Source organism: Nyctibius grandis, chromosome Z, assembly GCF_013368605.1.
Source record: "Nyctibius grandis isolate bNycGra1 chromosome Z, bNycGra1.pri, whole genome shotgun sequence".
NCBI lineage: Eukaryota > Metazoa > Chordata > Aves > Nyctibiiformes > Nyctibiidae > Nyctibius > Nyctibius grandis.
Window position 1 is genome coordinate 83197836 of NC_090695.1, and position 27496 is coordinate 83225331.

General features: G+C 39.3%; 1 protein-coding gene across 1 annotated transcript in view; it reads left to right on the forward strand.

The window, feature by feature from the left end:
• The window catches only part of EDIL3 (EGF like repeats and discoidin domains 3), a 200247-nt gene that overhangs the window by 35831 nt on the left and 136920 nt on the right, over positions 1-27496 (forward strand). Inside the window, exon 4 of the mRNA XM_068422961.1 lies at positions 18548-18577. Within this exon, the coding sequence (XP_068279062.1) occupies positions 18548-18577 (30 nt within the window). The remainder of the gene's footprint in view (positions 1-18547; positions 18578-27496) is intronic.

Sequence of the window (27496 nt, forward strand, 5' to 3'; positions counted from 1 at the left end):
CCTGTTGAAATCAAACTGATAGCAATACTTTTAGAGAAATATCCAACTCTTGTTTAAGAAAAGAAATATTAAAACTACAATAATCTGATTAATCAGAATTGAACTAAATGGCATTTTTTTTGTGTAATTTAATTTGCCACTGAATTTAATTACATATTCAGTCTGTAACAAACAGTATTGTATCCATGTTTCTCATGTTCGTTTGAAAATGGTCCATAGTAGCTCCACTGTTCGTCTTTGACTTGGCAACCCTAAATCACAGCCCTGTTTGTTGCCTGCTATTTGCGTGCCTTTGCAAATTTTCTTGTCTACTTCAGCTCTATAGGGATGATTGTCCTGTGAGACACGTGATGTTACCAAATGCCTTTGGCCTGCCCAAGAAGAAAGCTACATTTTCTGTGCTGAAGTCACTTAGCGTGGTGGACAAAGACTTCCTGGAACCTGAGAAGTCTACTGGTTGAATGGGAGAGGAGATGGGACTTGTGGTTATGGCTTAATAGATGTAGTTTGTAACTTTACATTCTTCACTACCGTATTTGGATAGGAAGAGGACAATTTAGCTTTATGAACACAGGATTTTTTTCATGTCATTACGCAGCGTATGGTACATGAAACACAGTGGCAATGGTCTGTGGTGAGAATTGGAGCAGCAAAGAGAATGTGATTAATAGAAAACCAGAGTGCAGTACAGTGAAACGTAACAGCAATGGCCTACCTGGTGAGAACAAAGTGATGAAGGGAGTGTGATTAAAAGGAACCAAAACGGCCTAGCAAAGCAGTTGAAGAGTAGCACAAGATAAGGGGAGGGAACTGATGCCACAGTTCAAGTGAAACTTCAGGAAAACTGATATTTTCAAGTCTGCTGAAACGTATACACAAGAAATTGATGCCTTAATCCAAATCTCGTTTAGCAGTGTTATAAGAAGCAGCAAACTAACTTTATGGATTTTTAGAAGATTTGTTATGTCTCTATATCCAGGAATCTCATTTACTGTAATATTTACTCTTGATATTAAAAAGGAGTGGGTGAGATGATGGAAAATTGACTGTATGACACACAGCAAAATAATTCTTTGATCAGTGGGTAAATACAGATTGCTGATGAGAAAGCCTTGGAGCAAGGAAAGATATTAATCTGGCATGCAGTCATACAGCTGAATCATTGTCATGTAGGCAACTGGATATTGCAAGCTGTACATAGGACTGTGCAGAGTACAATATCAACAGTGGTCCCAACTTGAAAGAGGAGGAGAGTGCGAGTCTGTGCATTCGAACAAAGTATAAGGTTGTGTAATTCAATGTGATGAGCATCCAGAGAGAAGCTGAATATAGGAATAAAGCTTCCCATAAGTATTCCAGTAGCAATGTTGATGGGTGAAAGGATGAGCAGTATGAAACCCCATAGTATTTTGAAATACTCCAGAACTGAACAGCAGCTTAGTGTCAGGGATAAACTGAGCATTCTGCTTTTACCCTGGATGACTGCAGTAGTTATTTAAAACAAATATTAGTACTGACTGTTATCCAATATAGTGTGCCCCAAACAAAACTGGGTGAGAAATGATACGTTCTTCTGGGTTGTTCTGACCAACTTCAACACATTTTTGGGAGGTGTTCCTGAACGTGGACTCTTTGTGGGTCCAGATGTATTCTTGGTTAACATAACTCCAGGTACAACTCGCATTAGGGCGATAGCATTCTTACTGAAAAGATAAAGGAAAAAGCAACCTATGATAATGATATGAGGTGGTGGCAACCTGTAAATATAATTTTACTGCAGAGCAGCAGCAGGTAACTGGCTCATACTTGCAAGAGGTGATGCAGACCACAGGACATGTATGGGATATCCTTTTGAAAGGCTTACAAGAACCTTATTCACCCTCTGGTTTGGCATAGGAGAGCTAAAAGAAGTTTGATATATGAACAACCTGAAGAATTAGTGTCAGTGGCATCATAGGTTGGAAACAAATCCCCAAACCACAGTAGTAATGCAAACAATTTGGGACACTTATTCATGGAATATCATACTTGAAGATGTATGCAGCATACTAAAAAAAAAAACAAAACAAGGAAGTTTATATCAAGTAAAAAAATCTACCTGATTTGCAAGATTTCCATCAGGAGATTTTTTGAAAAGTAATTTGGACTTTTATTTAAAAAAAAAACAAACCTCCCTTTTGCCACTATGCAGTGCAGAACAAACAATACAGAAAATAGACAAGAAGTACCCTTTAAAGGCTTCAAGGTGACTAAGAAAGGAAAAAAGAATTTTAGAAGATGAAGGAGAGGAAGGATGGACAGAAGACATTTTGGTTTGCTTGTTTTCAGTTTACTGGTTCAATTTTTATGGATAACATGAACTTACCATTAACTTATTTCCTCCTTAATGTTACGAGGAAACAAACAACATCTGCCATTCCTTAGTTTTTACCAAGTCCTGCAATCCACCAAAGTGACTGTCACTTTTTAAGTTGCTTAATAAATCAGATATAAGACTATCTGAAAGAAAAGAAAGCTCATTAAATTGAGCTTTCTTCTCCCTCGAGGAGCACAGAAGCTTCTGCCAGTATGAAAAAAAGCTAAAAAGCCCCACCTCTCCTGTGACCTGATTATTGACCACCTTGATGCACAGTAGCCCACCACAGACCTGCAACTACTGACCTTCCCCAGACTTCTGAGGCCGTGTGTGGAGTGAAGGCTGAAGATTTTTGCACTATAATATGTTTTGGAAAACAGCTGGAACCTCATTGAGCTTCTCTCTCATTGAAGTGTGCATTTGTTGTGGCAAAAGGGTAGCAAAATTTACATGATCACTTTCTACTGGGAAAGCTTGACCTAATTACAGAGGAATTAATTATTCTGAAGTTGTAAGCTTGGATTTTGTCCTGGTTAGGCTAAACTCCAGTGATTTCAGTGGAGTCTTTATCTGTATTATATAGGTCTGAATTGTCCCGTAGTGGTGTGAGGGGCCATTTAAAAATTCTCAAATTGCAAGATAGTACAGTAAAAGAAGCACAGACAATGGAATGTAATATAAATGTATATTTCATTGATTTATTCCAGGTCACCAGGAGACAATAATTCAGTCAGTCACTTTTACATTTATAAAGTGGATCTCATGTAAAGACCTCTGTGTGGTGCAAAGAATCAATAAGAAGATACATAAGTGAAGGAAATCCAGTAAATATTGGCTGTTTTGCTTTAGTCATTGACTGCAGATAGCAATCAGACATTTTGCTCTATCAGCCTACAGTAGGAGGGCATGTATGTATGTGTATTTTTTTTACATATATAGTGTGTCATTTTGTCCCTTTAATGCAAAGTCATGGCTAAAATTCACTAGGTTAAAACATGGAATATTGATGAAGTAGATGAATTTGCTCACCAGATGAATATTTCATGACTACCATTTTTTATGTCTATTTCTTGAATATATCTTGTATTTAGTCATAATAATCTTTGATGTATAAAGGTCTTGCAGAATGCTGTACATAGTAATTAACATAGACTTTAAAATACATGGTTTAATTTAAAATTTAGTATTCTAGTGAATTTCCTTATGGGGATTATTTTCTGTTCAGTGAAGTCATCATAAAATTCCTAGTGAAAAAAAAAGGGTTTAGAGGGGAAAAAGAATAATTTTGTTCGACAAAATATTGTGGGATTAATTTTTGTCTTTTAGTTAGGTCAGTGGAGTTATTTCAAGTTTACTTTCTTATTAGATACCGGTATTAGATCAGATTTCGTGTTAATGTTAATAATGCTGCACAAAGTTGAGCAACTGAAAATGCAATAAAACTGCATCTGTTAGCATCATAGACATTTAGATTGCCCATCTTTAAACCTGAACTTTCTTTTGCATGAATATTAACTGGAAAATGCCATGGCGGCCATGTAAATTATTCATGAATGTGAGTCAAATTCAGAAGGAATTTTTTACTTTAGAAGCTCACAAATGTTTCTTTGACCTAAAAACTAACAGAAAAATATTTAACCTAAAAACTTGGAAAAGTATTCATGAAAATGTATTAATGAATTTCAGTTTTATTTTTGTAAGACAATTTTATTGATGTCTAATTTTGAAATTTTAAAAAATATTCCAAGTGTTCTACAATTATTGGGTTTTTATTTTGTCTCTTAAAAGGGTTGAAATTGAGATGAGGTATTTCACTACAAGCATAACAGTTTTAGATTGACCCAAATATAAAGTTTTTAATTTCTGATTAATATATACTAATTTTTTTTTCCATTAGGTGGGGAAAAACCAACTCAAGAAAAGATTATTCTTCAGGTTCTGTCCTGAAGAAAGCAATTAATGATGGAGAATATAGGCTAGTAATTTCTTTTTCCTTAGTGCACTTAACTGTAATGAAAATCAATCACGTTTCAGTCAAGGTTTTCTCAGTAGTTCCTCCGAGTTAAGTGTGTGAGTATCTGCCTGTCATTTTCCCAGATCTCCAGAAACATACACTTAGAGCACTTAGAGCACTCCAGAAACATACACTTAGAAGTATTTACCTTGAGCATTAGAGATGAAGACTATGGAAGCAGTAGGGATTTTTCCATCACTGTCATTGTAAGTAGCCCTTTAAATGTAATTTATTTCAATAATGATAGTATAACAGTCAACATGTCGTAAAATGCGTGTTAGATCGCTATGTAAAGAGATTGAAAGGTGGCCAATACTTAAAGGAAAAAAGGTGAGTAATGTAGAAATACATTTTGCTTCTCTCCCATTGCACAGCCCTTCTGTTAATTGTTCTTTAAACACAATGTGATTCACAGAATCACAGCAGGGATGAGGTGCAAAGGGACCTCTCATCCAACCCCCCCTGCCCAAGCAGGGCCATCGAGAGCTGGTTGCCCAGGACCATGTCAAGATGGCTTCTGGATATCTCCAAGGAGGGAGACTCCACAACCTCTCTGGTCCTGTAAGAAAACTATTAAAATCTTACATATTGTCCAGCGTCTGGAATCCAGAATGGTGTGCATTTTGACAGCCCAAACAAAAGTGCCACATCAGCAGATAAGAGGTAAGATCATAGGTCTCGTACTCAATGGTTCAGAGCACCATAGACCTTTCTCTGTGTATCCTGCATTTCTGTATGCCTTTTTATGGAGAACACAAGGCATTACTGAATCCAGAAGCAAGGATCAAAGTATTGATTTACATTATTCTGACCTGAATCAACCACGTAAAAAGCATTTGCAACATCTCAAGTGTCGAGGAGAACACATTATATGAATAGTAATCCTTGTTTTTGTGATGGTCTGCGAAGGCATGCAGTGGAGATGCGAGTGTGTAGAAGTGCTCTAGACTCCATCAAACATCAGCTGGAAGGGGGTAATGCAAGGAGAGTTTTTGCCATCTGCTTGTAGCACGGAGGAGGGAAAATCAAAAGGAATGAAGGACAGATTTTTAACACAGCTCGCCAGAGCCTGACGTCTCTTATTTCTCATGGTGGGAGGTGCTGGTTGGGATTGCTTTTGAAATGCAGCCACTGGAGAGGGTGCTAAGCATCCCCTGAAAATTCAGAACTCTGCTTCTGATGGAAGGAGCACAGAAAATGAATAAATCAGCTCTGAGGAATGTATGGAAAAGTAGAGGTGAGGTGGGTTTCAGAAAATCCATCTACTTGGGATGAAAAAATCTTAAAAAAAACCCAGCTCAAAATCAATAGGCCTCCCTCCTACACTAATGAAAATTGAAAGGCGTGGAGGAGCACCAGAGTGCTGATTGATGGCTACCGTGAAAATTCTTCTTACAGGGATGAAGTCAGAGAGGCAGATAAACCTTTGACTTCTAGTGGCTTTATACATTAAGATAAAATAAAAATCAATGTTAAATCTTGTTCGGTTGTTCATGCGAAAGAGCCTTGAGTACTCAAGTTTTAATTATTTTCTGAAAAATTAAGAATAGGATATAGACTATATATACAAATTAAGGGAGGAAATGTAGGACTTCTGAGAAGAATAAAGAAACCTCACGCCAGGAGTATTTTTTTACGTCATATCACCATGTTCTCCCTTGCCTTGTTTCACTGCATGTATCAAAGCCACGTTACTGCCAGCAAGAGAGAAACACATCTGTTTTTCCACATGCTTTAACATGTTTAAGCATGTTTCTATTTCGGCATTTCTGTTCATTGAAATACAGTTGTCAGCAAAGAACTTGGCGTGCTCAATAAAACCAGTCTAGGGCGCAGTAGTTTGTTCAAACTGCCCCAGTTTTAAAGTAAGCTTCTTTGTCATTCGTATTTTAGGGCAGAACAATGTACTGGGTTTGAAAAGGTCGAGGTGTGGCCTCTGCAGATATCCTTGGATAAATTGTTATTTTCTACGAGTCATTGTTGCTGTTTTTAACACAGACATGTGGTAATAAATTCTTTGAGATCTAGATGAGGGCAGTGTTGTATTGAAACTGGACATTATTGACACTGTTTTGCCACAGTCTACATCGTACATATTTTTCAACATATATTTTTCAATATTAAACAATAATGGATCCATAGAATCATAGAATAACAGAATGGTTTGGATTGGAAGGGACCGTAAAGATCATCTAGTTCCAACCCCCCTGCCATGGGTAGGGACACCTTCCACTAGACCAGGTTGCTCAAAGCCCCATCCAACCTGTCCTTGAACACTGCCAGGGAGGGGACAGCCACAGCTTCTCTGGGCAACCTGTGCCAGTGTCTCACCACCCTCACAGGAAAGAATTTCTTCCTAAGATCTAATCTAAATCTAGCCTCTTGCAGTTTAAAACCATTCCCCCTCGTCCTATCACTCCACACCCTTGTAAAAAGCCCCTCTCCCACTTTCCTGTAGCCCCTTCAGATACTGGAAGGCTGCTAGAAGGTCTCCCCGGAGCCTTCTCTTCTGCGGGCTGAACAGCCCCAACTCTCCTAGCCTGTCTCCATAGGAGAGGCGTTCCAGCGCTCTTGTCATCTTCGCAGCCTTCCTCTGTACTCGTTCCAACAGCTCCATGTCCTTCTTATGCTAGGGGCCCGAGAGCTGGATGCAGTACTCCAGGTGGGGTCTCACGAGAGCGGAGCAGAGGGCCAGAATCCCCTCCCTCAACCTGCTGGCCACGCTGCTTTTGATGCAGCCCAGGACACGGTTGGCCTTCTGGGCTGCAAGAGCACATTTCCGGCTCATGTTGAGCTTCTCATCAACCGTCACCCCCAAGTCCTTCTCCTCAGGGCTGCTTTCAATCCATTCTCCACCCAGCCTGTATTTGTGCTTAGGATTGCCCCGACCCACATGCAGGACCTTTCACTTGGCCTTGTTGAACTTCATGTGGTCCGCATGGGCACAGCTCTCAAGCCTGTCAAGGTCCCTCTGGATGGCATCCCTTCCCTCCAGCGTGTCAACTGCAACACAGAGCTTGGTGTCATCGGCAAAGTTGCTGAGGGCACACTCAATCCCACTGTCCATGTCACTGACAAAGATGTTAAACAGGACCGGTCCCAATACTGACTCCTGAGGAATGCAACTTGTCACTGGTCTCCACTTGGACATTGAGCCGTTGACTGTAACTCTTTGAGTGTGACCATCCAGCCAATTCCTTATCCACAGAGTCGTCCATCCGTCAAGTCCATGTCTCTCCAATTTAGAGACAAGGATGTCGTGTGGGACAGCGTCAAGTGCTTTGCACAAGTCCAGGTAGATGCCATCAGTTGCTCTTCCCTTATCCACCAACACTGCAACCCCGTCATAGAAGGCCACCAAATTTTTCAGGCATGATTTGCCCTTAGAGAAGCCATGTTGGCTGTCACTAGTCACCTCCTTGATTTCCATGTGCCTCAGCATAGTTCCCAGGAGGGTCTGCTCCATGATCTTGCCAGGCACAGAGGTGAGACTGACTGGCCTGTAGTTCCCCGGATCTTCCTTTATTCCCTTCTTGAAGATGGGGGTTATGTTTCCCCTTTTCCAGTCAGCGGGGACTTCACTGCACTGCCACGACTGCTCAAAAATGATGGATTCACGGCTGGTCACTAGCGGTGTTCCCCAGGGCTCAGTTCTGGGGCCGGTGCTGTTCAATATCTTTATAGATGATCTAGACGTAGGGATTGAGTGCACCCTCAGTAAATTTGCAGATGACACCAAGCTGGGTGGGAGTGTCGATCTGCTGGAGGGTAGGAAGGCCCTTCAGAGGGATTTGGACAGGTTAGATAGATGGGCCGAGACCAACGGCATGAGGTTCAACAAGAACAAGTGCCGTGTCTTACACTTCGGCCACACCAACCCCATGCAGCTCTACAGGCTGGGGGAAGAGAGGTTAGAAAGCGGCCCGGTGGAAAGAGACCTAGGGGTGCTGATCGACAGCCGGCTAAACATGAGGCAGCAGTGTGCCCAGGTGGCCAAGAAGGCCAATGGCATCCTGGCCTCTATTAGGAATAGTGTAGCCAGCCGGTCTAGGGAAGTGATCGTCCCTCTCTACTTGGCACTGGTGAGGCCGCACCTTGAGTACTGTGTTCAGTTCTGGGCCCCTCACTTCAAGAAAGATGTTGAGGTGTTGGAGCGAGTGCAGAGGAGGGCAACCAAGCTGGTGAAGGGTCTGGAGGTTCTGACCTACGAGGAACGGCTGAGGGAGCTGGGGTTGTTTAGCCTGGAGAAGAGGAGGCTCCGAGGTGACCTTATTGCAGTCTACAACTACCTGAAGGGAGGTTGTAGTGAAGTGGGAGTCGGCCTCTTCTCCCGGGCAACTAGCGATAGGACAAGAGGGCACAGCCTCAAGCTTCGCCAGGGGAGGTTCAGGTTGGACATTAGGAAGAATTTGTTCTCAGAAAGGGTTATTAGACATTGGAATGGGCTGCCCAGGGAGGTGGTGGAGTCACCATCTCTGGATGTGTTTAAGAAAAGACCGGACATGGCACTTAGTGCCATGGTCTAGTTGACAGGGTGGTGTCAGGGCAACGGTTGGACTCGATGATCCCTGAGGTCTCTTCCAACCTGGTTGATTCTGTGATTCTGTGATTCTGTGATTGCTGCTTAGCAACGTCATCCGCCCGTTCCCTCAGGACCCGTGGATGCACCTCATCAGGTCCCATGTACTTGTGCACCTTCAGGTTCCTTAGATGGTCTCGAACCTGATCTTCTCCTACAGTGGGCAGTTCTTTATTCTTCCAGTACCTGCCTTTGCCTTCTGCGACTTGGGTGGTGAGGCTAGAGCACTTGCTGGTGAATACTGAGGAAAAAAAGTCGTTGAGTACCTCAGCCTTCTCCGTGTCCCGGGTAACCAGGTCTCCCGTTTCCTTCTGAGGACAGTCCACATTTTTCCTAGTCTTCCTTTTATCACTGACATACCTGTAGAAGCTTTTCTTGTTGTCCTTGACATCCCTGGCCAGATTTAATTCTATCAGGGCTTCAGCTTTCCGAACGTGCTCCCTGGCTGCTCAGACAATTTCCCTGTATTCCTCCCAGACTACCTGCCCTTGCTTCCACCCTCTGTAGGCTTCCTTCTTGTGCCTGAGTTTATCCTGGAGCTCCTTGTTCATCCATGCAGGCCTCCTGGCGTTTCTGCCTGCCTCAATATAGTCAAATATATTTAAGTATTTATTCTGTTTGTACTGAAGTTAAATAGAAAGCCAATATTAGCTACAAAGGTGATAGGATATTCTTTTGTTGCTCCCCAATCAGAAAAGTTAGAAGTGAGTACTAGTTTGTCAATCATTCCTTAAGCAGTGTGTTCCTGTCTCCAAAATTTACCTCGGCAATTAAAATATTGTTTTATTCATGTTAAAATATCTGCTTTGCCTTTCTTATACCAGGGCTCAAGTCTTCTCTTTCCTATACCCATATTCATGCTGCGTAGCTTTATGGTGGGGTATTTCCTGTTCCTCGTTCCTGAAGTTACTAAAAACCGATTAAAAACACATACCACACCAAAGGGATATGTCTCCCTGCATGGGACTCCTCTAACACCGCATCCTTCATTTTAGCTGCCATCTGCTCCTTTGAATTCTCCTCTTGGCACTTTATACAATTTACAGCTCAGATTTTCTGTGATGAAGTTTGTGTTGCATGGAAATTATCTCAGTAAAGCAGTATACTGGCCATCAGTCATGCTGAAAAGAGTACAATAGACTTGGATTTAATAAAAAAAAAAGTTAATTCTTCTGTAGGGCCTATGAACAAATCAAGGCATTTGAACTGAGCACTGTATGCCCCTGGTCCTATGCAGTTTTGTTTAATATATTGTAGAGTATTTTCTATGACTTTTCTATACCTTTCTATACTTCTCATTTTGTCTTGATGCAAGCTAAAGACTTTTCATATGGTGATAAAATTGTTGTCTGTTTGTTGGTTTATACAGCTTCATTCTCCAGAAAGGATAGCAGTATGATCATTGTAACTGGCATATTAGAAAATTTGCTAAAAACCCCAAAGTGAAAGCACTGAAAGTTGCAGGATATGTTTGTCCTGAAATTTTAGAGTTTGAAATTTGTTGGGTTTTCCTGTGTGTTTATTGAACTTTCTAGCTCACTGCCTTGCAGTGAGGCAAGCCGGTCAATCTGGACGTAATTTGCTGGCAGCAGACTGTCCAGCTGAGGTTAGTCTTGGGTAAGAAATGGCACAATAATGTCACAGAAAGTTCATGCACTAAAGTTGGTATCTGGCGTTACAGGACCATGTAGAGTTGGGGTTAATTTGTCTTAACTGCTATTTTCTGCTCTGTTCTGAGCACTGTTTATTTTCTTTTGAATCTTTCCTCATTCTAGTGGATGCTGGATATTGCATATTGTCAAGTAGTATGGTAATAATTCTACCTTCTTATTTCTTGTGGAAGGTTTAGTGATGCTCAGACCCTGTTCATATCTCAGTCCCACTTTGTTTCAGCCTCAATTTTTGTACCTTTGAGAAAGCCTTACTCTCCTCCCTTGCACAGAGAGCAAGTGCCAGGAGTTTCCCAGCTTTGAGTAAACTGTTCTCAAAAGCAGATTGCCCTCTCAGTCAGCCTGTGTCATCTGTGAATTGAGATGCAACACACTGTGAATTGAGATGCAACACATTTTCAGACCATAATATAAAGGAATTAATATATCTGGCATGGCACCCAAGTACCTTTGACTTGGCCTGGGTCAAGTACTTGGGTACACATCTGCAGTGAGAGCGCTAATCCAGCCTCATGTACAAGTCCAAAACCAGACTCAAACACACTGTGAGCATCTGAGTGGGCTTTTATTGTGGATTGTGGGTTTTTTTTTTCCCCAAGAGGGAGAATATCCATAAAAAAAGAATTATTATCATCATCACTATTACTTTGCAGTGTGATACATGATGTTATTTTAAAATTCTCCATTCACATAAGAATAGCTGGTCAAATTTCCCTTAAAACAAACAAAACAATCAAGTGAAAAAGCTTCGGGCAGGTGACTGAAATACGTAAATATGAAATTGCTTGGCTTAGAAGGCAAAGATTTGTATCTGTAACTATGAGGATATCCTGCATAGGTTTTTGTATCCACAAGTGTAACAGATGCTAGCAGGTACCTGGTTAACCATAACTATATTTTACAGCCTTTTTCAGTATTTAATTTTAAGATTACACATTTGGATGTTGGAGGATGCTCTTTGAAATATAAAGAGGCAAAGACTATTGTACACTGATTTACAGTCTTAATCACTTAGCTATTTGAGTACACTTGGTTTTGTTTGTAAAAGTGCTAGGATATTTTCTGATTACATTCTTTGCTCTTTTGGAACATGCACATCTCAAAAATGCTTATGGCAGCATGTGTGTGTGTGTATGTAAAATTGTGTGATATTTCAAGTCAGGACAGACTACTCCTGGTTTCAGAATTACGGCTTTAACTACTGTTGTGCCTTTGGCAGCACTTGAAACCTTGGCAAGAACTGCAGCTGACTGAGAACTGAATAATTGTTTTAAAACTAAATCTTTTTACACTGTTGTCCTTAGGAAGAGCATCCTGCCAAATCCTAGGCTCAGTGGGCACTCCATTGACTGTTTAGTTCTATGGAGTTGTAAATGTGACGGCACTAACCACAAAAATAATTATCTAATCTTGTCTTCTGCAAGAAATAGAATTTCACCTACATAAATCTTTAATTTCGTATTTAAGCATATTCTCATTCAGCACCTGGCCCTGATGCTTAGGAGAAAAGGAAGACTAGCGATAATGAATTAGCCACCTTTATTGGCATTTCTAACACTGTCAATTTAAGACACTAGTATTCTAGATTTTAATAATACTTGAAATTTTGCTCAGATACCCACTTTTTGTTAGAAATTTATTTCTTGAAATAAAATAATGAAGAGAAGAAAGAGTAAGTTTTTCGTAGACTTTAAGTGATTAAGTGGATGTAAACCTGCGAAGAGTGACAGGTTTCCTCTACTAGAGTGCCACAGGCATTTCTAGGGTTTCTTAATTATTTACTTTGTTTTCCGTTTAACATCTGTCATCCAAGCAGAGTTTTATCAGTTCATACTGAGTTATCTCCGACATGCTCTAGTGAGTTGCCTGGTGTCTTCCTTCTTGTTTTGTTTCGTTTTTTTTTCAAGAATAGCTGCAAGCACAACTTCGCCAGCTGAAGCTAGAAGGAGGCACTGGTGTTCCCAAGGGCCTGTGAATGGTGAAGGATGTGCTGGTGTCCCAGTAGTACAATTACGATTAACACACAGTAACAGAACAAACCCAACCCCACTGTAAAACTGCAAGATAAAAACCTCTTTCTCACACTAACAAACAGATGTGTCTTTGACTAACTGGCATAAATGGAGTTTCCAGATTCGTGGTGCATTTTCCAGATTCATCAGGTTCACGCCTCTTGAAAACAATCTGTTTTTCTTAGGGTTTACTCCTCCTATTTACAACTAGAGTTGACGATTACTTATATCAGTTGTTGCAGTGGCAGACAGTTGAGCTGGTTGAGTTAGTTGTTACGAGTTGGTGAGATAGCATTAATCATCTGATCTGTGTCTTGGAGGTGTCTTTAGCACATTTAACCTGACAGTGTGGGACAGACTGACATTGGGTGCAAAGGGGGGCTTTGGTGGAAACATGACTTGTTCCACCTCTCTGCTTGATGATGGGTTGCCTCATCAGTCATGCCAATACTGCCCACAAGGCCATGTTGAGAACCAAAGAAGAATGAACTGAAGTCTGTCAAATGGGGAGCGGGTGAAAAGACAGACTTCTTAAGCGCGTATTTTCAATGAAACATCTGTAGCATTAAAATCACATTCTTAAAGACTGATGCTGAGGTTTTAGGAACTCAGTCAGTCTTCATAGAGTGCAGTTTCTCTGACAGCCTGAGATTTGACGCTGAGCAGAATATAATTTATTTTTGATGCTGCATTCAGAAAAACGTTCTTTGCTCTTGGATCCTACTGTTCACAGGTCATTCCTTTCGATAATTTTGTAGAGCTCTTGCATAGCCTTTTCCATAGAGATAATGTCATATATCTATGTTTATTCTTTTATATATGAGTCGTACATTTTATTTGAATGTTAAAGGCAGACATATTTCATATTAATATAAAATTAACACAAGCCTTAATATAAGCACAAAACCAATGTAATGTGTCATAATATATAACATAGTGTAGCACACTGTTACACTGAATCTGCCTGCCTCGAGTTACCTATGCTTCGAAGTCCAGATTTTTCCCAAACCTGTCAAGGCTTCTACCATTGTAACAGAAATAATCAGAAGTCTGGCATAGGTATTCAGATACTATCCAAGCATTGCCTTCTTATATTATTTCTCTTAAGCTAATATATGTTGGGCAATATTTGTCTCCCAGACAATATATGTCTCCCAGAGATGCGAGAAGGATCACAGGTCAGTAGGAGAGCACCTGAAGAGCAGTACAAAGGGATCCTAGCCAGTAAGTCAGCTTTATCCAGAGCCCAACTGAAATGCCAAGCTGTGTGATGTGATCAACACACTGGAGGGAAGGGATGCCATCCAGAGGGACCTTGGCAGGCTTGAGAGCTAGGCCTGTGCAAACCGCATGAAGTTCAACAAGGCCAAGTGCAAGGTCCTGCATGTGGGTCAGGGCAATCCCAAGCACAAATCCAGGCTGGGCAGAGAGTGGATTGAGAGCAGCCCTGAGGAGAAGGACTTGGGGGTGATGGTTGATGAGAAGCTCAACATGAGCTGGAAATGTGTGCTGGCAGCCCCGAAAGCCAACCGTATCCTGGGCTTCTTCAAAGGCAGCGTGGCCAGCAGGTTGAGGGAGGTGATTCTGGCCCTCCACTCCACTCTTGTGAGACCTCACCTGGAGTACTGCGTTCAGCTCTGGGGCCCCCAACGTAAGAAGGACATGGAGCTGTTGGAACAAGTCCAGAGGAGGGCCATGAAAATGATCAGAGGGCTGGAGCACCTCTGATATGAAGGCAGGCTGAGAGATTTGGGGTTGTTCAGCCTGGAGAAGAGAAGGCTCTGGGGAGACAAGTCCAGAGGAGGGCCATGAAAATGATCAGAGGGCTGGAGCACCTCTGATATGAAGGCAGGCTGAGAGATTTGGGGTTGTTCAGCCTGGAGAAGAGAAGGCTCTGGGGAGACCTTCTAGCAGCCTTCCAGTACCTGAAGGGGGCTACAGGAAAGCTGGAGAGGGGCTTTTTACAAGGGCATGGAGTGATAGGACGAGGGGGAACGTTTTTAAACTGCAAGAGGCTAGATTTAGATTAGATCTTAGGAAGAAATTCTTTCCTGTGAGGGTGGTGAGATACTGGCCCAGGTTACCCAGAGAAGCTGTGGCTGCCCCCTCCCTGGCAATGCTCAAGGCCAGGTTGGATGGGGCGTTGAGCAGCCTGGTCTAGTGGAAGGTGTCCCTGCCCGTGGCAGGGGGGTTGGAACTAGATGATCTTTACGGTCTCTTCCAATCCAAACCATTCGATGATTCTATGAATATGTATCCTGCTACATGCCTTCCAAATCTGCCCATGTCTTCTTGTTTTGTTTTTTTTTCCCCACTAATGTCATGCAATATTATTCACCTCTAAGGAAAACAAGATTAAGTTTTCCCAAGTGAACATCAGATTTTCTCTAAGATAAAAACTAATATTTGTGCTGCCATATGTCTTATTATATTTTGTCAAGGATGCATTAAAAGGGGAAGAATAATGTGCTTAAAAATGCTTTAAAGCTGCAGAGTAGTTTACAGTTTAAGGTCATGCAGTGCTATTATCAGACCGTGACTTCAGGATGTCTGTGACTGTTTTGCGGGCTTTTTTGTCAAATACCCGGCTCGTCTGTGTGAGTCTCACTGCTCTGGAGTCAGAAGGAGAAAGCCAGGCTGATGATGATCCACCACCCAGTGTAGCAAGTCAACAGCTTGTGCCGGCTCAATTGAGCAAGGCAATTCCAGCTTACTCCCTCTCCACCGGTCTCAAATAAGTAAAGTAAATTACAGATAATTACTATGGAGATGAGTCACTGTATAAATAGCTTTTTAAAATAACTTCAAGTTTTAAATTGGTGCTGATGTTAAAAAAGTGGTGTTGTATAGGAAATTTTTGGTATGGTAATTTGGTGCAGTTACTTAATGAGAGGAATGCAGAGTGCTGACATTGCATTTCAGCTGGTATGATAAAGCAAAAATAGTGTATTCTTTGAGTATTTAGTAGTTTACTGAAGGATGTTTTTTTAAACATGCTTTATCAAGCTATGGGGGGTGAAAGAAGTCCTGGCACATATAGCAAGAGATTAAGTTCATTTGATTTTTTTTAAAAAGTGTGCATGAAGTACAAAAAGTTCATAACTGCATTTTCATATCTATTTTTATTATGCATCTTTAACTTCTGTCTAGGATTAAGAAATACAGTATTGACAAGTAGAACTAGGTCTTTTTCATTTTAGAAGAGCATTTTTCACTAACTCTAGTCTTACTCAGACAAGAAATGAACATAGTCTATTCCTTAAAGAGCCTAAACCAGCAATAAAATAGTCAAAATTAATTAAATAAACAGAAAAGTAACATTGGTGGCATAGCTGCCTTGGCTTCTGAATGATTTATTTTAGCTGAGATACCTCTATCCTATTTTATTTAGATGTGTACTTAAGCGCAGAGTGGTCTCACTGCAACAATCATCAGAGTAATAACAGAATCCAGTTTTGAATTGCTAATGCTGGTATTCATCCCAATAATTAAGTCTAAGAATATTATTCAAATAGCAGCCTGAAAAAAATGGCTACTGGAATGAGTATTCTTTGTATAATTGTACGATTTTGTTTAACCAGTTTTAATGAACAGTCACTAGTACTTTTAATTATTTGATGCTCAAGCAGCAGTCGAGCTTGCAGCTAATACAGATTTTGGGCATTTGTAAAATTTCATAACACAACTTCTAACTAACCTTCATGTTCTGTTCTGTTTGTGTAGTCCTCTCTGCCACTGGTGCCTTGACAAATTAGAATACACTTGATTGACTTAATTTGTAGTTTGTTTATTTACTTCTGATTCTGCTGTTCTTAAGATTTAAATACTCAGTTTCTTTTTTGTGGAATCAGCCGTCATGTTGTTTTTGAACTAATGATATATCTGATTAGTTCAATTTAAAAACCATACAGTGGTATTTTTCCCTTCTTTCTTTCATTGTCTTTAAATCCTCTACTGTTACAAACACATTTTATTTAAATTCCCTAATTATACAGTAAAAGAATGTTATTGTAGAATTTAAAAGCTTGAGGTGATCTTTGCATATATACACCTCAAAATGGATTAATACAGTTTCAAAATACACATCTAGACACTAAATGAAGAATTACAAAAGGGAAAGGTTAGCCTGTTAATTACCCTGTTTAGGCCATTTTAGATTATGTGTTTCATAATGTACTGTACTTGTAATGTAGCCTTCCTAAGTGTTTACCTGAACACCAAGATATATGAAGAAAAATCACCTATTTACCTCAGGAAACTGGTTACCGGCAAGATGGTTGGCTGGTGCTTCAGACAGTATTTCATTATTTTCTATTGATTGGATTTGACAGCCCCCAAAAGGACACCATGCTACTCTGCAATTAGGAATAACTGATGTGTCCAGCATTAATTGTCACATACAGTTGCATATAGAATATTGTACTGAATTAACCAAGGTTTATAGTTGGTCTCGAATACAGTTGATGTCTGTTGACAACGTCTCTGCTATGTCTGACAAAGTTTCACTAAAAAGAGGAAAGATCTTCCTGCTCCTTCCCTCATTTCTCCCAGCATAATACATGGAGTGATGTAGGCAAAGAACTCAATTTACCAAGCATGGCACTGATCTCTGAGAAAATGTTTGAAATCTTTATCCATGCCAAGTGCAAGGTCAGAAGCCATCAGGGTGGATCAAGGTTTGCTGTGATTGTAGGAGTGTTGTTTGTATGGAACTGATTCTGCAAGAAATAAAACAGAAGGAGCTTCCATTTCAACTGATCGGACAGACTCCTTAAAAGAGAAAAAATAAAAGTGTGGATACCTGTGTTTAGCATCTTAGGAGAGTCTCTATATCACATTTATGGAGAGTCCTCTCAGACTTCTAGGTGCTGTTAGAGTATCCAAGTGAGAAACACTTGATTGCTGCTTTTTTCTGTCTTTGAAAACTTCGCAGGACTGTGAGAAGACCGTTCTTATGATGCATGTGTATATAAAATGTACTGACTGCAAGGAGAGAAAGAATTAGGTCACTGATGTACTTTTAAAACACAGTTATACTGTGAATACATCTGTTTCTTTCTTTTGAATGTACGGATAATAGTTTACAGTCAAAGGTGCTTTATGATGATAACTTAAGGCAATTTAATGGTTACCTATCACCAAAAGGGAAAGGTTCTAGTATGAAGATACGGATTTTTATTGCTTTCCTCAGACAATAAACATCTGAAATGGAGAGTCCAATGGGCAACTGCCCCCTCACCCCAACCCTACCAGAAAAACAAGACCAAACCCTGAAACTGCCATTTTTGCTCTCTAACTACTTAATTTCAGGATTATTAATTCATTACTGCCATCACCAAGTTGGGAAGAAACTGAAAGGAACAGAAGGGGTGGAGGATGGAGAGATGGGAAAAAGGTGTGGACCATGCTTCTCATTAACAGCTTACCAGCAGCTGGCTTAGCTGTGTCCTCAAACAGCCTTCATTAGCTACCCAAATAACTGGGCCCTGCAGCTGATTTTTTAGAAGGCTGTACCTTAAGAACAGCTCTTTTTCAGTGCTGCAACAGCTAGCTCTGGCAGGGAATTTGACTGCAGAGAAGCTGACTGAAATTCTTCTGTTAAGCATTGCTGTTGTGGTATTGGACCTATCCTACTAGCTGTATTAGAGGGAAAGGTTGAGTGTAATGTTGTAAATGTAAGCTACAATTTTAACTCGGTTTAGCTTAGTTCTCCACTAAGATGAAATATCTGTTACTCAAGTTGACCAAACTCTTTAGAATAAAGTTTTTCATGATGTCTTATTGCTCGTATATTAAGAAAATGTAAATAATGTGACAATTAGGACTGTATGGATTTCTTCATCTGTATTTTTCTCTCTCTCCCTTCCCCTTCCTTGTCACTGCTTCCCTCCCCGCCCCCACTGCCTTTTTGCACAGCCTCAGTTGAAGAGGAACCAACTTCAGCAGGTATGAATAACTTATGATTACATCTGCATCATGGTAACCATTCCTTGAGAGCTACCTTTTTAAAAAAATAATTTTAACCATGTTTCTTTTGTGTATAACGCATGCTAAACAGCCATATCAGTGCTGGGTTCTTTTCTGTCTGCTCCCCTTCCTTTTGTCTTTTTTCCCCTCAATTTGGAGTCAGTAGGAGATACACTCCTCCAGTAGTAGTTAAAAATCTTCTCTGTTACATGTTCCTTCCTTTTTGCTTTTTCCTTGGTTAACCTGGCGCATCAGGCTTCACACAACGAACCAGGTCAAAAGCAATCAGGAGTTCAAAAAAAATCAGTGTTTGTGCTAGTTTTTTATCTATTTTGTGCTGGGGAAGCTCAGTCATCTGCATGACCCCCAAAACTAGCATCCTTAAAGGCAGTGCAGCCTGAGAACAAGCAGTGAAGGAAGGGAAGGACAGTGGGTGCAGATGCATGCTGCTCAAAGAAAATATTCTGCAGCCTATGGCCTGGATATCTGCTCAGCGAACTTTTATTTCCATTGACAGGCTGCCAAGTAGTGAGAACGGTTAACAACACAGTCATAAAAATTAGTTTAGGAGCTCCCTAAGAGACACAAACACGTAGTGTTTATTCTATTGCAAAGATTAACTATTTCTAATTAATTGGCAATCCATTAGCTTGGGAGTATTTAAAGAAAAATAAGACAACATACCAAAGAAGAAGAATGCCACTAAACAGCTTAACATATTTGAAATGGCATTGAGCTATATAAACTCAGTGAGCTGAATGAATAGAGAGTCACTTTATAGTGGCTTGTTAAAAGAAGGCCTCCAGAGGACCAAAGAAAAGGTAAGGAAAATGAATGATGAAAGGAGGATGGCAATGAAGGACTGAACACTGTTTACAACACTAACCTACAACTTGGGAGCAATATAAGTAATTAGGGTACAGTGGAGAATAATAAATGAAAGGACGGAGAACAAAGCCAAGAGCAGAATGTGAGGGAGGGAGAATAGTTAAGACTAGCACTGAATAGAGAAAGAAGCAAAAGGGAACTTCTAACATGGAGAGGGTAGTGGAATAGAAAGAAAGCATGACTGAGATGAGAAAAAACACTATGAAACAGACAAAGGAAGAGTTTGGGAAAGAACTGTAGAGTACTTACTAAGACACCCCTGAGTATATATTATAATTATTAAGCATTAGCCTTCAACTATCCATTTCTTGAGAGGTCTGCCAGTCTTGACATTTTCATGGGAAATATCTTGATAGAAACCTATTGCAGCTGTTCAATAGAAGTGTCAGTTATAAAAGGAGATTTTTTTTTTACATTGGAGAGAAAACAAAGCACCCTTTTTTCCCTTTATGGAATTTGTTTAAGTACGCACATTTTGTAGAGATAGAGTTTAGAGGCGTATATGAATATGCTGTGGTAATGTTCAAGACAATCTTGCTATGTTTGTGCATTGTAAAACCATCATTCCTGTTGCGACCAGTGGAGCATTTCATGAAGTTATGGGTTCCCTCTTTGCATTGTGAACATCGCTACTGTTTTTTGTGAAAGCCTGTAACTGTGAGCTGGCCAAGATAACCAGATACATCAGCTGAAAATGGGTGAAAGGAGGGAAGTGGAATTTATAAGACAGCCACATGGGCTCCACTACAGAACTCTGTTAGATTTACCAGCTGAACTGTCAATGGTTTCACAAAAGCCTACAGATTCTACATTCAGTTCCTCAGGAGCCCTTGCCTTTTTGAGTGCCAGATGACATTGTTTGCTTTTGTATTCGTTCAAATGGATTGTTTTTAATCACTTCTGACTGCTTTGTTTTACTCTGCCCTAGTATCACTGCTTTGTTTATTTCTCCACATAATTCTTGTACAAAGCTCAGACAATAATTTACAGTGAACATCTTTTGAGCATTGTTCCGTCACAGAATGTTCCTAAACGTTCATAATCTCCTTGAATTCACCCATTATCAATCATATCTTTTAGACCAGTTTTTTTTTTCTAATATTTTTCGCCATGACTTGATCAGATATGTTTCAAACCCAGATCATTTACTTGCTTGTGGTTGGTTGAATGAGCTGCACCTAATTTTTAGCCATTATTTTTATTGTCATAGTTCTTAGTGTTTCAGGGTTTGTTGGCATCTAAAAATGTGCCACAATTATTTATGCAGTAATAGCTATACCAGTGTAACTTTCTGTATGAAGATTCTTAATGGAAAGACTGGTGACCTTTTCATGTTAGTTATTCCATGAGTGGGTGCTGTTTGCAGTGAGAGTATACAGTGTGGGAGTTGCACTGATACAGCAATGCAGATAGATATTCCCACACAGACAAATCAACAGCTAGAAGTACACAAAAATACAGCACCAAAATGTTTTTGTTCTTCGATTTGGACAGTTGAACAAATGCCTCTGGCATAAATGGTACACGGTAGATCTACAATATGAGACAAAACACATGTTTGTAAACATTTGGGCAAATAAATCTCAACTGCTCAGAAATTATGTTACAAGGGAACATGATTAATTCACTTACTTTTGCAGGTATTTAATGTAACAGTAACACTTTATGTTATTTAATCTGGTTCTAGGACATTGATACTTCACATGATTAGAATCTCTGGGAATTATTTTTGAAACAGTTCTTTTCTTGGGACAAATTTTGATTAATCTGAACCTTTTTGGAGGAATTAATTTGACAAAACTTCTCCAGACACAGAATGACTTTTTTTTTCCTATTCAAATTAAAATTTCCACCTTTGGGAAAAGAATTCTAGTCTCTGCCTTGAGTAGCAAACTTTGCACCTTAAACTCTTCTTGCTAGATGTTAGTAGAGTATAACCCAACTCTGCATTTGCATGAAATGTGACTATGATCAAAATAAGCTATATTTAAGTATAGATACTATTTTTTTAGAAATTCCATAAGATGAAACAAAAAATTTCTGCACAGGTGTACATAGCTTGTTTTGGGTCTTCCTCAGCAAAGCACTGAAGTATGTAGTTAGTATTAGAGTAGTCATTGCACAGTAGACCTGTTTTCTTTGTGGTCGTGTGTTTAAGCATGTGTTTGCTAGATTGGAGCTTAAATTAAGTGCAGTGAAAGTGCAACCTAGAAGCACAATATAACTTTTAACAATGAAGTGCACTGTCTTGCTCCTTGGGGAGTCAAAGTCGAAACCAGACTGTTGCATTAAAAACAGGAAAAAAGTTTTAAATTTAGTGAAGGGCATGAATATGAAAATGAAGTTATTTTTAAATCTTTATTATAAAGATATTACTTGTTTTAGCTTTTGTCTGTGAATAAAATGCGATTTTTCTTTACCTAACATTAATTTATATATTAAAATTTAATAAGCAATACTAGCTCTTCAGATGCTTTATAATTAATACTTTCTATTGATTTTGCTTTAAGATATGACCAGATATTGTTGTTTTGTAAATAACAGATTAGTGCATTTTTATGGGACCGGTTTAATACAGGTTATTTCTCAGATTGTGATGACATTTACAAAGCTGTGTGTTCTGCTTAAAACACATACCTCTTCCTCAGAGTAGGAAGGCTGTCATGCAGTTTGAAAGATGCAGGGGTGCTGAAGAATAAATAGAAACTGCATCCAAAGCCTCATGCAGTCACCTGGAGCCTTTCACAGTAATTTCAGTGCCTATGCAAGGCACATCCCACTGAAATTTTTCCAAACAATAGCTTTACTTATTAAAGAATATTAGGTAGGATAAATTGCAGGTAATACATTAATTTTATGAAGATTATAAACATTATTTAAACATTTTATGAACCTTATACACTTTTAATTGACCTGTGATTGGGATGAAAACTAGAATTTCCTTTTCTATTCACTCAAAGGGATGAAACAATACTTTTTCCCATACTCTGCTCTTTGGGATAGAGTCTAGCTTCTCTGACAACGCCCTCTGTGAGTAATCTCGTAGAAGTGAAGTTACTAAAATTTTGCTCTGATTATTGTAACCACTAGGTTGAAGATAAATAATCCTGAAATAATAAATGCCCTGTGAGTATCTCTATAGAAATGGTATTTCACAGGGGTTCCTTAAGTTTCAGAATGCTTCAGTCTAATGCACTGTTTAATTATAACTCATTAAACATATTTCATCTAAGACAAAGCATACTTCATTTTTTGCATGCTTTTTAACCAAAGCTAAACCAATGAGTTTTTCAAATGGTCCTCACAGTTTCAACAAGGTTTTCCGTAGCCCTACTTCTGGATAAGCACTTATCTAGATCTTTTTTTCCATTACAGTTAAATACCTGTTATTTTATGTTGCTGTAGACATGTGAACACTCTCTTTTGAGCCACTTTTGCGTATCTGTTTATTTATTTTGAGTTTCAGATTAATTAATTAGTTTTACCAGAAGCTCATGTGTCCTCTGAAAGGAAGCTAGCAAAATCTCAGGGCAGTTTGCTTGGAGATTTGTTTCCATGTTTCTGTTCCCGTCTACACATGTGGCATGATTCTTTTAAAGCTGTTTATTGGACTAGGAGGAGGTTGCTTTTTTGAAAATTGTTTTTAAGCCTAATGTATCAAATTCTGTTGGATGTCCTGCTGTCTGAAGCTTTGCATCTCAAAAATGTTTCCCCATGGTTTTATGTATTACCCCCCCTCTCCTCAAGGAGTCTGGAATCATTTCTAAAGATATTAGAGTAATTCTTCCAAGACATGGTGAGACAGAGTACAGTATAACATGTGGCACTTCGTACACTTGCCTTTGCACTGTGACTTTGACTGAAATAATTAATACATGCCCTTTGAGTTCATCACTTAACTGAAGCCATTCCTTGCTTTTGTCACTGATTTTTTTTTTTTTTTTAAGCCTAGTGTTTTAGGTAACTGGCATTTGTGTCTTTGTATTACATCTATATACAATATGCAAATATATTTAGACTTCCATGACAAGAAAAGCTCTTTTACAGTTTGAGTTTAATATTGTTTTCATGAAATTTAGGTGTTGAAGACGTAGTAGACTCAATATATGACAGAAATTTTTTCTTCAAAAACAATAGTAAAAAGTAATCCCTACAACAACCTTCTGGCACAGTACATATATGTACGGACAGCTGCATTGTTTATCTGTGTGCAGCTCCTACAAGCAGTATATTTTTTCCCATGGAAAATAATGTTACTCTTCTACAATTTCATGTGGTATTTAATCTGTTCTTTATTTAGAATTCCAACTTCTATAAAAGTTATTTTAGCGTTTGTTTCCTAAAGAAGTGAAAAAGAAGGGAAAAAATCACTTGAGAAACAACAAAAGTTGAAAATGCCATGTAAAGTGGAGAAGAGGACTTCTATTGGGAAGTCTCTAGAATGAAGTTTAATTCAGAAAAAGAAATGAAAGGATTAGAATGGAAAATCACAATAGCAGAAGTTCCAGCAAGAAAGTTGTACTAGAGATAGCACTTAAGAGTTATCAAAAAGGCACAAAAAATAGACATCTAAAAACCTTGACATTTGCCCATTAACCTTACTCTTGGTGTTAAGCATGGTGTTAAGCAATAACTGAAATCTAAATTGCTTCCAAGTTATGTGTTTTATTTTGTTTCTGTTAGGAAAAAATCCATGTTTCTCTGGCTATTAAAACTGATGCTTTGTTTCTCTCTCAGATTTCCTGTGTTTAAGAAGAATTTTAAAGCAGGGCAGCACAGTATAGTTCCTTTGTGTTTTCCTTGGAACCTATTTGCAGAATATGAAACTATGGATCAGTCATTGTGTTTGAAAAAAAAAAAAAGATTGAAAAAGATGAAAAATTAAACGTAGTTATAAATTATTTTAACCAACAGATATTTCAAAAATGACTTACTGGACACAACCTAGATACTTCTTGAGAGACCCTATTTGTTTTCCTATTAGGTATCCTTTAGACTTCTGTAGTAACAGTGGAGTTCTGTTTTCTTTTCTAGTTGATTTTTAGATTTTTCTCTTTTATTCACATTAACATTTAGGTAAATTTGATTTAGACTGCTAGCATATTAGGAAGAAATAATGTTGCTTCCCTGAGCTCCACTACCTCTCAGGGACTGTCCCTATACTCAGTGAGAGCCTTACTGTGAAAAGGGAGTTTCCCGTGGAGATTTCAGACCCAAAAGCCCTTCCTTGATGTAGCATCCCAGTGCTCACACGCTGACTCTGTTCTTGCGAGCAGCGTGCTGAAATGGCAAAGCAAATCCAGCCCCTACTTTCTAGCTCATAATAGAATGGAAATTATGTACACAATCCCATAAAAAGATGCCTGTGTCATGGGTTGGGTTTCCCCTTATGGCCCTCTGGAAATTGACAGGATGGAGACAATAAAGCAACGTATTTAATCTGCATTTGCCAGGCATACGTGCTAAGTATTACTAACGTGTAGATTTAAAACCACCATACAATCTTGTATTAGCTATAAGTAGAATATTTTATTAATTTTCTGGTGAAATTATTAGTTCCTCAGAAATAAAATTCTTCATGGGACCTGGTGAGTTTAAAAAAAAAAAAAAAGAATGGAATTTGTATTGTAAAAATGTGAGCCACATTTTTGGCAAAAAAATAAGTGATTTTTCCTGTTCTAAATATCCTTACATTTAAAAATTTGCTGTATTATCATTTTTCATAGATTTAAAACACTAGACTTAAGATTATTAAAATCCCAGGTTTTCGCTTGTCCCAGTTTATTTTTATTTGAGGTAAGTTCATAATATCAATTTTTTAAGATTTTCATGTTTCATAACTATATATGGTGGAAGGTAGGAGGGTTTTACTCAGCACCATCTTAGATAGTTTAGAATAGTTTCATATTAGATAGTTTAGACTGTGAGTACATTTAGACTGGACATAAGGAAGAAATTTTTTACAATGAGGGTGGTGAGACACTGGCCCAGGTTGCCCAGAGAAGCTGTGGCTGCCCCCTCCCTGGCAGTGTTCAAGGCCAGGTTGGATGGGGCTTGGAGCAACCTGGAATAGTGTAAGGTGTCCCTGCCCATGGCAGGGGGGTTGGACTAGATGATCTTTATGGTCCCTTCCAACCCAAACCATTTGATGATTCAAATATTAGATAGGTCTTTTGCTCGAACAGAGGACTACTGTAATCAGTTTTTCATTATCTGTCCTTCCTTCATGTCAGCAATGCTTTTAGCACTTGGTGCTGCACTGTTCATCAAAAAGTAGAAGAGATCCCGTTGGTTAAAGTGCTGGCAACATGTCATTGATTCTCAGAGAACCACATATGAGTTCAAATGAAAAACATTTGAGGTCTTACTGAGATTAATATTGACACAGGATTTATCCTTATATCCTTATTTGCTAACTATACTATATGTTTGACTTGAAAATACTTAACAGATTGTGGGTATGAAATTGGATTTCACAAAGGGTATCTCTTCTTCCTGAAAATAATACCCTAATGGCCTTCTATTGATTGCAAGAAGTTGAAATAGTATCACCTTTGATGATTATCGGAAAAGAAAAAAAGAAAATAAACAGATATCCCTAGCTTATTGGAATGAAACTTTAGAAAAAGTTCGTGAGATATTTAATCTGCTTACTCTCTCGCCCTCAAAACCTCAAAGATGCATCTGGTCTAGTCTCAAGGACTTCAATTTCCTGCCCACTCTACAGCAGCGTCCGAAGTGTTTTAGTTTTGTGACAGCATGCTCTCCCTCTGTCTTTTGGGGCACAATAATTTTGCTGGGGTATGCAAAGCTATTCTGTTTCACACATTTCGAAGAGGAAAAGCGTCTTTCCAAATTATTCTGAGGAAAAGGATTTGCCATTCCCCCAGGGTCTGTAACAGAAATTTACTCTCTTGCTTAACTTGGCTTACACAGTTGTAACAATTCCTTTTCTTTTTCTTCTTGAAGTGTATATTTTATTTTTCACTGCCTGAAGCTAACTTATTAATTACATTTCCATATATACCAAGCAAAATATAGACTAAATCAGAACATTATATAAAGGTCATATTGAACTCTATTCTGATGGAAATGAGGCTTATGCAGTAAAAATAGCTCTAGATGCCAGGTGGCACTGAAGGCTATTACAGTAGGCTGTCACATTTAAAAGCTGGAAATCTTGCTTAGGTCAGGAATGGAAATTAATTAGTATTTTCAGCCTATGTCTTAGTGAATATTTGTATACCATAAAAATAACTCAGTTCGGCAAAATGGCTCACTTCAGGATTAGACAAAAAGGGTGCTAGGAGGTTGAGATTAGCCTGCAGGGCTGGCAACTGTCTGAGAAACTCATACATGGGCATTTTTCCATAATCTGCATAGTTTCAGAGAGAGGTGAGGGTAAGGGAGAGAGAGCAGTAAGGGACTCTGGAGCGCAGGTAGTTCTTTCATCAATCCTCTGGTCAGAGGGAAGGGGTTTCAAAGGGCCAGTTTAATCGGGCAACTCAACAAATGGTTACAGGACTGGTGCCACAGCCAGGGGTTTGGCTTCTTAGACCATGGGACTCTCTTTGAGAAAGCTGGACTACTGGGGACTGACGGGGTCCATCTGTCAGAGAAAGGGAAGAGCATCTTTGGTCATGGGCTTGCCAAGCTGGTGAAGAGGGCTTTAAACTGAAGCTGCCGGAGGAGGGGAACCTTAGTCCAGCCACTTCTACTAGTTTGATGCCAGGCCCAGGAATAAAAGCCCAGGGCCTGAAGAAGGATCGCAGATCAGCAGGAAAGCGCCTGAAGAGCAGCACAAAGGAATTACAGCCAGTAAGTCAACTTCATCCAACTTAAATGCCCCTATGCAAACACATGTAGCATGGGGAAAGAATAAGAGGAGTTAGAAACATGTGCATGCTTGATCTTATTGGCATCATGGAGACACGGCGGGATGGTTCCTATGACTGGAGTGTTGGAATGGAAGGATACAGGCTGTTTAGGAAGGAGAGGCAGGGCAGACAA